The following is a 13,454-nucleotide window of genomic DNA, read 5'->3' on the forward strand; positions in this document are numbered from 1 at the left end:
CGGCGGAAATGGCTACTGCAAAAATTGAAAAATTTGCGAAAAATGTTTTTCAAAATATCGCTGACTAATTCGCGTTTTATGTGGATCGTTTCCATTTCAATGAAGAAAGTGAATCATCACTCGCGTTTGTGCGAAAACAGCGGTTTGAAAAATTTAGTGGCGTGGGAGCTGTATCCGATTTATCCAAAAAATACTGTGTGATGCTACATCCACGGTTCTTGATGGATTTTATTGAAATATGTTTAGATCGATGTATTTTTTCACGGTTGATAGTGAAATCGGATGCGCATAAAAAGTGTATGCACTTTGTGCAAAATATAAGCGTTATACAGTTTGTTGCACACTAAACTGCAGACGATGCTACATCTTAGCGGCCAAAGTAAATCCTGGCAAATGTGTACAAATTAAAAGAGAAGAATTCGCTGTATTGGTAAACCGCATGCGCATCAAGTGATTTTGAGGATTTCGCGATTTACACGCATTTCAAAATGAACATTACCCGATACAATTTTATTTCAAGATTATACCCCATTTAAAGGAACCCAACATTTATTTGAAAGATATCCATATCTTCTGCTAGATGTTAACGTGTTTTCGAGAAGTGATTAGAATAAAAAATGTGATTTATTGCGTGAAATTTAACTAAAATAGAAGAAAAACTCCGACCTATTTTTCTCACATTTTGTTCAACTAACTCACAAAATAAATTTTAATAAATATTTTCTCTTACAAAAATTTTATAAATTTCCTCAATATATTTTTTTGTTTTCGCTATAATATGAAAACCACTAAACGGATTTGTATAGTTTTGATTTCATTTGAATCTTCGCGATGTATAGATTACGTACATATTTTTTATATATTTTTCAGAGGCATAAGCAGGTTGAATTTTATTAAAACAAGTTGCAAACTACCAATTGTTTGGAATTCTTTCCTAATTTCCGCGAAAATGCACAACTTTTTCACTAAAGTTATGGGACCTCAGTAAACATATAGTATGTAGGGAGCCCCTAATTAAGAGAGTTTCTCAATATAATGATTAGAGTCTTTTAAAGATTTTTTTCTTTTTATCAGAATTGAAACCGCCATAACTTTTGCGCGCAACAACCAAAATTAGTATCACGAACAGATTTAAGAATGGCATTTTTTTCCCAATCTATGTACCAAAAATCTTTCATTTAGCTTAAAAAAAATTTTTAATTTTTTTTTTATGGAAAACTAAAAAATTTTGTCTTTTCTTTTATTGCACCATACCCACAGCCGTTTATTATGAAATAAGCGAGGTCCCTGTTGTTACACTCTTTGACAAAAATCCTCTCTCTACCCATAAAAAATACATATGTTCTAACACAAACAATATGTTGGTAAATAAATAATATTGATATATGTTACCAAATATTGCAAACATATATTTGTTTGCAACAAGTCCCAAACATATCTTTGTTTGGATCCAAACATATTTCTAACATATGTTTTTCTGCGTGTACAAAACTCATTAGAAATGACAATGAATTATGAATTATTTGGCCGAAAAATAAAATTTGCACTTAAACGATTTGCAGCTAAATCAAGTACTACTAGCTGCCACTGTTATCTCCGCCCCGTATGTGATACAATTGAAACAACTCGAAAGATATTTTTTCTCAAATTACAATATTTGTTTTTTATTGTTTTCTCTTCGGTTTTTCTATTCAACAAAATAATAATATTTACTTATAATTATTTAAACAAAATAATAATTAATAATAATAGCTTTAATGAAATAAAAAACTGCTATGTTTCACAACTAAATCGAATTGTACAAATTAGAATTAGAGTAGTAAAAAAAATAATAGTAATAAAATAATAGTAAAACAATTATTAAAATTGATGAAAAATAAAACTTTTCTAAAATTTAAACTAACAACAAACACGTTTTTGTTTTTGCACTACTACACACTACTTGAATTGTTTCTCATTCAATTTTTGTTTTTTTTTTTCGTTTTCTTTTGTTTTAATATTTTTTTCTTTTTTCCTTGCAGTTGGTTTCATTCGTTTTCTTACTCTGGATAGGTTTAGAAAATTATTAATTTTATTTTTATTTATAATCAATTATTATGATTGGTTTATTATCATTTCTTCAACAATGTAAATTTATTGTGATTAGTTTATAACTTGTTGCGGTTGTGTTCAAATTTTGTTACTTCAGTTTTTTTTTGTTTGTTCTTGTTCAGAATGGAAAACGCAAAACTTTCTACAACTTAAAATATTGGGCAGATATTTCCAAAAATGAAACTAAATTCCCCGGAAGTAAGAAGGTAAGCATGATAACTGAATTCAATCTAATGTATTAATCAATAATTATATAATCTAATAACAATTCTACTATGTATTTATTTATATAAAAAATAAAACTTTTTGTTTGCATAATTTTTTCTGGCTTTTTTATGTTTTTTTTGTATTAATTGTCAACTACAAAAGAATATGATTTTTGTTTTTTTTTTTTTTTTTTGTTAAAAAAATAGGAGGTAAACTAAGTTAGAAAAATCATCTTTAATCAGTAACATTGTATATTGTTTATGTTGTATGTTTTTCGTTTAACTAAGGTACTTTTTTGTTTTTATAATAATTCTTTCTCTTTTTTTCTCGGCTTTGTTTGCTTCAAAACGTTTCTAGCAAATATCTTTTTTTGTATTTTTTCCATTTTTATTTTGCATTTTTTTATATTTTAGTCTACAATGAGGTCTACACTGCTATGCGGTGTTTGAGTGTTTTGTTTTATTTATTTTATATAATATATTTTTTGTTGTATTCTTTCTTCTTTTCCTTGACAGTTTATTGTTTATAAGCTGATTTTGTTTTTCATAGTTTTCATAGTTTTTATGCGGAGTTAAGTGATTTTGGTTTAGAGTGGATAGATATTTTACAAAAATAAGCACGATGATGTTTAGGGTGAAATAAAATATGTAGTTTTTTTCAATACAATACCAACACACACAATACCATTATTAACGTGGATACAACTATGGCGTGTTGAAATATCACCTTAATAAATTAATAAATTTGTGTTAATCAGCCATTAATCATTGGTTAACGTACTTTCCTCTTAGGTGCACAGAAATTTCTTTCGGGTCCACTAGACTGTAAAAAAAATCTGCAATTTTGGTTGGTAGGACCGACCCGTCCAAACGTCCCCGGTTCTTTCATAGGTTTGAAACATTTCATCAAGGCCCATATTCGAATCCATTGACCCAAATAGCTATTTGTGTCAATCATTTGCGAAAGGGAAATTTCTCTTATAATAAATAATGCAGCCGAACATAAGCCTCCTTCTTATGGCCATGGCATAGCAGGCAAACAACAAATATCTGGAACCATATACATATGCGTTGTAAAGCTACAGGTTCGTAAGCCTATGTAGTCGATTTAGCAATGTTCATAACCCGATATATCTGACTAGCTGGTTGCCACGCATGATAAGTGTTAAGTATGGAATCCAGTAGTGGGATTCTCTAACTCATGGTTTGGTTACCGACAAAAAATCGGATAATTATAACTCAAAATTACGAAATAAATGTTGACAACACCGTTGCTATTGATAGAACTTGGGGCATTGATGTGCAAAGCTATTAAAAAAATCAGCAAAATCATTAGCCTTAAGAAATCAACAAATTAACGATTAAGCATTGCTTTTAATTCCTTATTTTAACAATATTATAAGGCCAGTATTGTAAAATATATATGATCAAAAAAACAAAATAAATGTATTAAACAACAGAAAAAATATGTTTTTTCAATTCATGTAAGAGAAAATTATTCACCCCCCTAAATTTATTTTGCTCATCTATGACTTATCAAAAATGTAGATAACATGGATAATTTTGTCCACAAACATGGATAATATAATCCACAAACGTGGATAATTTTAACCACAAACGTGGATACTAGGATATTTTTATTCACAAATGTGGATAATTTTATCCTGAAACTAGGATATTTTTATTCACAAACGTGGATAATTTTACCCACAATTGTGGATAATTTCATTTTGCTCACAATCGTGGATACCTTTATCTACAATCATGGATAACTTTATCCACAAACTTGGAAAATTGCACCCACAATCGTGGAAAATTGCATCCACAAACGTGGATAATTTTATCTCCAAACATCGATAATTTTATCCACAAACGTTCATAATTTTCAAAACAAAAGTGGACAATTTTACGCACAAACGTGGATGATATTATAAATAAACGTGGATTATTTTATCCAGAAACGTGGATAGTTCTATCCATAAACGTGGATTATTTTATCTAGAAACGTGTATTTTTTTATCCTGAAACGTGGATAGTTTTGTTCATAAACGTGTAGTTTTTTATCCACATTCTTTATTTTGGGACAACTTACCAATGCATTTCGTTTATTGCCGAAGTTATTAGCATATTACCGATTTTTGTAGGTAACCAGAAAAAACTAATTTCGATTTTTTACGGTAGATAGCCGATGTTGAATTTACCAATGGAATATTTAAATCTAACCGTTCTTGTACATCATCAACAAGTCTGAGCTTTTTACAATCGACCAAGAGGGAATTGTATGTGTCAAAGTTTAATTCTACATAAAGTAATCGGTATGAACGAATCTCTGCTGATAAATCGATTAAATCGATCGGATATAAAGCACTGTCGTCTTGGTAGTGGGCTGTTTTCCCAGTTAGGACTGGTTTCCAGGTTATGGACTCAGCAACATTGGCAGGTGCTTACACCTGACAGTATTACCTAATCTTAGGCGGTGGCATCTCGAACACATGACAAGATAGAAAATTTACCCAAACTACAATTAAAGGAACTCAATCGGGTACAAAAAGTTCAAATTTTGTCCGTTTCGGAATGAGAGAATACATATATAATATATTTGTAGACTAGGGTTATTTTTTTGAAAATGTCAAAAATACCACCACATAGCCAGGTAGAGCATGGAAAATATTAAGAAATGGTTTGTCACTTTTCCCCTACCGTAAAAAATTTTCCGCACCGATTGCATTTCAATTTTCAATTGCAGTTCTTTTATTATTTCATTACGACAGAAATTTGTTCATATATAAGATATTTTTCTATTGAAATTGAATATAATCTTCAACATCGGACCATTCTACATATGTCTATCACAAAATTGTCTCCAAATCGCGAAATTTAAAGCACTTATTTTCACTTAAACAAAGTATGCGTACACAAAAAATGTTTGGTCAAAAAATTAAAATCAAACTTTTTATAAAGAAATATTATCGAAAGACCTTTAGAAATCGCTTCTGGTGCGGGAACTTTTTTGGCCGATTCGACTAAAAAAACGTTTTCGTTATCATGACAAAAATTCCCCACACGGTAATGGTGATTTTTTTTTGTTATAGCCCTATTGAAGACACTACACACTCTAGACAAGAAATCGTATCTGCACGAATGTCCAAAGAACGGTATCATTGGTCATCACTGGTGCTAAAAAAGGGCACTGCACAGGCAGCCCGTAACGTGCTACTGGATCTTACTCCGTTAGACCTTGTTGTAGGGGAGAGGTATTCAAAAGCGCTCTTCGTCTCAAGGATTCTTAGCCGAACAAAAGTGTCAATGAACACGGAATGAACTTCGAGTAAACAATTGTGCAGAAGAGAGGGCATGGATTCAAAACACTCTACATCTGGATGGTATAGGGGTTTATACCGAAGGATCTAAGTTTACATTTACAAAATCCACTCGATTTCAACTGTCAATTCCATTGCTTATACGTCAAATGAAATCCAATGGATTTCAGATGAGTTTTCATTTGACGTATACGCAGTGGAATTGACAGTTGAAATCGAGTGGATTTCGTAAATGTAAACCAAGCATAAGAAAGAGGGGAAACCACAGCGACATCCTCAACCAACGAGTTGCAGTTAGGTTGAATAAAAATTTTAGTGTTTTTCAAGACGAGGCAGCAGTCTGCGGCAGTTTTGGATTGTAAGAATGTCTTGGGGGGATCTAAAATCAACCGCAACTTTGTATGTATCAGAGCCCCTGCCACACAGCGAAAAACATTTCATGAAATTATGCGCTCTTAGATCGAGTTTCATACTAGACAAATTTGATAAAATTGCTATAGTAGGTAACTCGATCTAAGAACCCCTATAAAAAGGGAAAGTTTTTAGTGAAAGTTTCAGCGTGTGACATAAGACTTACCAAGGGGATAGAGCCATAATTGCTGACTACTGCAGACTTTGCAAATATGGAGGAAATATATGAAGAAGAGGAAATAGAGATAATCTAGCATTTAATATGTCACTGTCCAATGCTTACAAGCAGGAGACTGCGAGTCTGTCAATCCACATGTGAGCATATGTATCTAAACTGGCGATCGGCAAAAAGGGACACATGTACTCTCGCAGTTTTTTTCTCTTTCCGTACACCCACAATTCAACTAATCGAAAAATGATGCAATAATAACTCTCCAAAAATCCGATATTTAATCTAAATCAGCGATAACCACCATGGTGCCTCAGGGCGCTTGGTATTAGTACAAACACAATTTCAATTGTTGTGAGTTTTAGCGTTACTCTGATCTTCGTTTTTAGCAAGAAACCAACAGACAGTTGAGTTGGGCAATCTAGTTTCCCGAGAAGATCGATCTTTCTAGTCCTTTCCCCTAAAGGAACTAGTTCCTTGATATAGTTCCATAGATCCAAATAGTTCCCAGTAGTGCGATTCTTTAACACATTTTTTGAGTTACCGACAAAAGTCGGTAAAATTAAAATGCTTATAATGTCGGTAATTAACGATAGTTTTCGGTAAGTTAGCGCAGAAGATATGCAATCGTAAAGTTCTACCGATAGAAAGAGTGTTGTCAACTTTTACTTGAACTTTCCATTAATAATTTTGCGTTTTAATTTTAACGATTTTTATCGGTAACTCAAAAAATGAGTTAGAGAATCGAACTTCAGGCCGATATAGTTCAACGAATCCTTCTCTTTCATCGTTCTTTTCTTTCCAAATAGTTCCGAGACCGAAATGGCTCAACAAAACTTTTTCTTTCATCGTTCTTTTTGTTTCACTTATTCCACATACATAGTTCCGAAACCGAAATGTTTTTATGTTTCGATAAATGAATTGCCATAAAAATAAATAAATTGCAGCGAATAAACAGCAACGAAGAAAGATCGACGTAGGCGAGAAGAACGAAAGGAACTGTATAAACGCAAGAGCTGGATATAGTTCCTTGTCCGGAATAGTTCCTTGGAACTACTTAGTTCCCTGGAACTACTTAGTTCCTGAACTGCACAACTCTAACAGACAGTGGCTGCATAGTTTTCAATGAAGAAGTTGGTGCTGTCTCTTGTTTTCATGATTTTCAATTTTCGCAATGAATTAACGCACCATGGTGTAAGAAAGAAGTTGAAACAAAAATGCCAACTGATATCTTCATTTGCTGTCAAAACATAGTCTTATGCCAGACTATGAAAATTTTCATGAAAATGTTTTGAGCTTATGGGTAAGAAGGGAGAAAGGGAGCTCCTTCACCTCCGCTCTCTCCTAAAAGCTAAAATATTTTCATGTGTTATTTTCAGTGTCTGGCACAAGAGATATTTTTAATCACAAATAAATTAAAACAATTTCCCTTCTGTAAATAATATCTGTGTACAACATTTTTATTTGAACTTTGCGACGAATATTTTACCGTTTTCTTCTACCTTTTGGGGATATTACGCACAAACATTTTTTTACAGCAAATGAAGACTACGGCGTGAATTCGCCTTTTGGCGTGAATTGAGCCATTCCAACAGAGCGAACGCATTGGTAGTGGTCGACTGTCTAACCCTGATCTAAGCCTCTCTTCGTTTTTTTTTTTCAAAATCTGCACTGTACTGTGTATTTCACGCTTCACCAGTTACCAATCTTTGATATCCATTTTCCATTTTTATATGTACTATCAGGATGCACAGAAAGATCTTTGAGTGAAAGAGTTGTGCGGTAAAACCTGACCTAAACCAAAAGCTTTCAAGTTCTCTATTAAAACGGGGATTTTTTTTGACAAAATTTTGCTTAGAGGTTTTCAGAGCACTCCATATGCTAAATTACAGGCAGTTCGCTTGAAAAATGGAACAAATTTCTTCAAAATATCTCAAATGGGGTGGGGTACCGTTAAATAAAAGCAATACATCAATTTTAAAGTTTTTTCCATGCATTTTATGTTAACTAAGAAGAAAAGTAATTCATGGAATCTTTATATGTCCCGGTTCACACTAGAGTGAATTCCAGTATAAAATTTCATGAAATTAGGCGTTTTTAGATCGAATTTCCCACTACAGCAATTTTATGATTTTACTCTACTATAGAAGTCGATCTAGAAACGCATAATTTCATGATTTTTTTTTTTTTTCAATGAAATCACTCTAGTGTGGACTGGGACTATGTGGCGGTAGGGTTGGAAAATTCATAAATGTGTTTCCAAACATTTCATATGTAATTCGAGAAATCAATTCGAAATTAATGACACTCCTTTTAAAATTAGAATTTGTTCTTTGATTATTTGAAATTTTCCATTTGTAATTAAAATTATGGCATCTATAATCCAAAATATTTTATTTTCGAAACGATAAACCAAATATGTAATTTTTGATCATTTTCATTCTAATTTCAAACAAAATGTTTTCAATTACAATTTAAATTATTCCAAGATCAAAGGAAGCATTTTGAATTACTAATATATTAGTTTATAAATGAACTAATTCAAATTTAAAATTGAATGTATTGAACTGTTTGAAATGGTTAAAATTAGAAATGGAATCCCCGAATTTTAATCGAAATGTTTCGAATTACAACTGGCTTTTTTTAGAATTCATGTCACTTGAATTCTAAAAAAAGTCAGTTGTAATTGGAAACATTTCGATTGAAATTCCAGGATTCCATTTTTTTTTTGTTACAAGTGAAAAAGGTGCAGAAGATATGTAACATCTACTTCATAATCACAAGGGGCGAACCCTAGTTGTCCAGACCAAAAAAAAAACTAATTTTTCATAAATTTTTTTCGAAGAAACAACCAATATTTTTAATTCGTTCTTTCTTTCATCTGAAAGAGCATATCTTATACAACATTTGGAATTTTTGTTGTTGAAAAATATTGCATAGTCTTGTGGTAAATGGCTACCTGCGAAACCCTTTTTCTGTAAAAGCGTTTTGCGGTGCCAACGATCGCTCGAAAACGAATGGGCCGATCTTCGTATATTTTTGTGGGCGTTTTATAAACCTAATAATCTTGTCTTTAAGCGAAAAAGAATCTTAAAAAAATCGATTTTAAAAAGTCAAAATCAAAATTTCGATTTTAACGAAAAAATTGACCGTTTTTTTGCCCAAAAATCGGACAAAGAAAATTAAAAAAAATCTTTCTCGCTTAAAGACAAGACAAGGTTTTTATGTATATAATAAGCTCACCAAACCATATGCAGATCGGTCAATTCGTTTTCGAGGTATTGTTGGCATCGACTTCAAAAATGCCATTTCGAGAAACTCGCGATTAAAGTTTCCATGCCACATACAAGTCACAATAAATTGTTCCCTTTCAATGTTCATATCCCAGGAAATTTTGTTCCGATCGAGTTGAATTTTTTACGGCATACCCTATACTACCTGTAATTCAAAATTAGCCAATAACCCCTTAATGACATTCGATAGGACACAAATTTGATATTACTCTTTCCAAATTCGATTGCAACAATATTAAAAAATTTCGCTCTCTGGAAAGCAATTAATAAAATCAAAAAACAAAACATCAAAGGTACTTGTATTGTATAATTCGTTCCATGGTTGTTCTGTAAGACCAAATGCCCCACATCTTTGGTAATCATATTTCTCTTTACATGCACATTTGTAGATTGGTGAGATTTTTTGAAGAGAAGAGGGAAAAAGTAAAGATCTGATTTGCAAAAAAATTATAAAATAGAATCTGTTTTAATTTTGAAATCAATTTCAAATTGTTTTTTATCCAATACTATTTTTATGTATGCGAGTGTATGTGAAAATGAGTTGCTTCCAAAAAATTTATATCTATCAAATCAGTCACCAGCTGCCGCCTACATATGCCTAGCATACCATGATTTCCTATGGACTTATGGAGAATTGAATTAAACCAAATAATCTTAAAATAGTTCTGTTGTTGTTCTTTTTTTAATTTATATTGTATAGCTCTTGTTTGTTGTTGTTTTTTGTTTTTATTATAGTATATTTAATAATTCATTTATTAAATAGATTTTGTTTTTTGTTGTTGTTTTGTTTTCATTTTGTTTTTTCTATGTTGTTGTTTTCTGTTTAAGTATTTTTTCTGGTTGTTGTTGTTTCTTTTAAGACTAAAACCAAAACTAAAAAATAATTAAAAATTAATAAAAACTAAAATAAATTTTTTAACATATTAACATTTCTTCGGATTTTAAGAGGAAAATAACAATTGTTGTTTTTGTTTTTTTTTTTTTGTTTATCTCATATAGTATGTATGTATATGTAACAGTAGTAGTAGTATACAGTTTAAATTAAACTTATAAGTGTAATTGTGTTGATTGATTGAGGTTATAACAAGAAATGGTTTTTGTTTTGTTTTTAACATAATAAAAATAATAAAAATAGTGTTTGTTGTGGTAATTAAATGTTAAGAATAGAACTAAAAGAGGAAGTGGTAGTGAATAAGGTGGGATATTTGGGTTGTGTTGTAAGCAGGATCATTAGATGAGGATCGGGGATGTTTGGATGGAAAGGGGAAATAGGGTGGTGGGGGCAGAGGGCAGAGCTTTAGTTTACAAAGTATTTCAGTTTCTGCTTCAAGAGAAAAAAATGTGAAATTTCCTAATTTACAAAAAGAAGAATTTAAAGAATACAAGTTAAGAAAGTTTTGTTGTTGTTGTTCTTTGTTTAGCAGTTAAGTGTCTCTAAGAATGTAGCCCATGTTTGTGTAAAAAATATTTTCTTTGTTTAAAACGAAGTGTAATGAAATGAAAATTTTTTGCCGAGCTTTGGGAGGTAATATTTGCCACACATAGCAGTTCAGTATTATTCCCTAGACTGAGTAATACACATCTTCACCCTCATTGGTTGTCCTTGTTATTGTGATTACTCAGTCTGTACTCTCAAAAAACTAATATGACCACTAAAATCATATTTTGAAAGAATAATAGATATTATATAGAAACAACTATTGTTGTCTGAGACAAAAATTATATGGTTACAGCAACAATATATACATATACATATTTATGGTAGCTATTATTTCCCAAAATATGTTTCCTGTGATCATATTTTTTCTGTGTGTGTGTAAACGCACAGAAGAGATATTGTAGTAGCAATCATATTCTATGAACAAAATGGTGTATTTAAAAAATGTAAAAATATGTATTGCTGGTGCAACAATATATTTTGTGCCCTTACGGTGTCTGACCGAAAATATATGGTTGAAACAACAATAAATATTTTCGGATTTTTAAAATACGCTATTTTGTTTTCTGAAAATAATTGCTCCCAAAACTGTGGTTATTCTGAATGAAAATTCCCCCTGAGTTTTGTCTTTCCGCCGTTTTAATATAAAGGAGAAAGTGAAAAAAACTCAAAATGAAAATTACCCCTGAGTTTTGTCTTTCCGCCGTGTCAATTTAAAGGAGAAAGTGAGAAAACTCACGGTGAATACAAAACTCACAGAATATAATTGCTCCAACAATAGTGGTTATTTTGAATAAAAATTCGCCCCTGAGTTTTGTCTTTCCGCCGTTTCAATTAAAAGGAGAAAGTGAGAAAACTCACGGTAAATTTTGGTTCAGAATAACCACCCAATATCTCTTCTCTGTGTGTAGATGTCATAATGATTAATATAAAATTTGATATCTAAAAATTTAATAGTTTTATGTAAGCTGAGTCGATTAACACTGTTCTAGAAAAAAAAAGAAAAATTACGGTGGTTACAAATTGGTTTCTTACATTAGCAAATAATCCAAACGTTGTTATTAATTCTCTCTAAATAATGCATTCCTTTTCATATAGACAGAGAAAAAATATGATCACAAGAAACATATTTAAATAAAGAACATATCGATGCCCTACTTCCACAACTTTTTATCTAAAAAAATTGAATTTTTGAGGAGAGATAAAAACGATTCATTTTTTTTATATATCGGTGGTTGGGCCAAATTTTCAATGGAATTATTAGAAAATTGAATACTTTTAATTCCCTAATAATTACATATATTTAAACATTTACAAAAATAAAAAAATATAGTTTTTTTTATCTCTCCTCAAAATAAAAAATATATATATTTTTTATATCCGAGGTTGAGGTGGTAAAGCATTGATATGTACATATTGTAACGATATAAAAATGTATTATTGTTGCAAACATATATTTGTGTCAGACACGACAATATGGATTCTGGCAAACATTTATTTTATTTATATACATAAATATGATTCGAGTCAGCATATTCTTTTCTTCTGGCATAAAATTTACAAAAATAATAAAATTCTCAATAAATTACCTCTGTATAAAGATATTGAGAAAGCCAGATAATAAATTACAGAATTTAATTACAATCTATTACAGAACCTACAAGAATATATTATTATTTTAATTTTCTAATAAATTAATAAAGGAAACAATTTCTTAAAATTTCAAAAATTTTATATTCTTTCAGTATGTGGATCTCTTCCACAAATATGTCATAAACATAATTTTAACCCCATTTATATATATTATGGTGGTTAATTGGTCTAGGGTCATTTATTTGAGGTACACTACTACCCATAAATATGTCAAATAAATGACAATAGACAAATTTTGATTTTAAGTTTAAAAATTTCCACCGTATTATATGTATATGTACATATTTATGACGCTCTTAAATTGAAAAAAATTTAAACAATAGAAAATATTTTTTTAACAAACTGGGCTACTTCTGTTTACAATTCGTACAATTTCTTTAATTATAAACTAAATGTTGTTGTTGTAATTTATAATTTTTATTTCATAGCTGTTGTGATTTAAGTTGTTCTCTGGTTTTTAAATTTATTTATTTTTTTTTTTTTCAATAAAACATTGTTTTGTATTAACAAAAAAACGCAGGTGGTGTTGTTGCTTGGTTTCAACTACATATTTAGTTTTGTTTGTTGTAATGTTGTTCTTGTTTTTATTATTATTATTTTTTGTTTGTTTATTATTTATGTTATTATAAATCCAGACAGAAAAGAAGTGTATTGTTGTGGTTGGTTGTTGTTATTATTATTGTTATCATTAGTATACATAATTTATGTAAACCATAGTTGTTGTATTTGTTTATTTTATTTTGCCAAAAAAAGAAAATCAGCATTACACATCCTGGAATTTAGAGAGACGTGCACGCAAGTCCATGTTCTCCTGTTTAAGCTGTTCCACCTCTTGGTGTAATGTGGCATTCTACAACGAAACACAAGAAAATT

The 13,454-nt window shown here is 30.6% G+C and overlaps 1 protein-coding gene across 33 annotated transcripts in view; it reads right to left on the minus strand.

Moving 5' to 3' along the window:
* Positions 1-2,467: 2,467 nt before the first annotated feature.
* Pdp1 (PAR bZIP family member Pdp1) overlaps positions 2,468-13,454 on the minus strand; it is a 451,297-nt gene continuing 440,310 nt past the window's right edge. For all 33 annotated transcript variants that reach the window (XM_073980582.1, XM_073980583.1, XM_073980581.1 and 30 more), the window contains one exon: positions 2,468-13,431. In XM_073980582.1, the coding sequence (XP_073836683.1) occupies positions 13,345-13,431 (87 nt within the window). In that variant the 3' untranslated portion in view covers positions 2,468-13,344. The remainder of the gene's footprint in view (positions 13,432-13,454) is intronic.

Source organism: Musca autumnalis, unplaced genomic scaffold (assembly GCF_047663935.1).
Source record: "Musca autumnalis isolate F117 unplaced genomic scaffold, ASM4766393v1 scaffold_4, whole genome shotgun sequence".
Classification (NCBI taxonomy): domain Eukaryota; kingdom Metazoa; phylum Arthropoda; class Insecta; order Diptera; family Muscidae; genus Musca; species Musca autumnalis.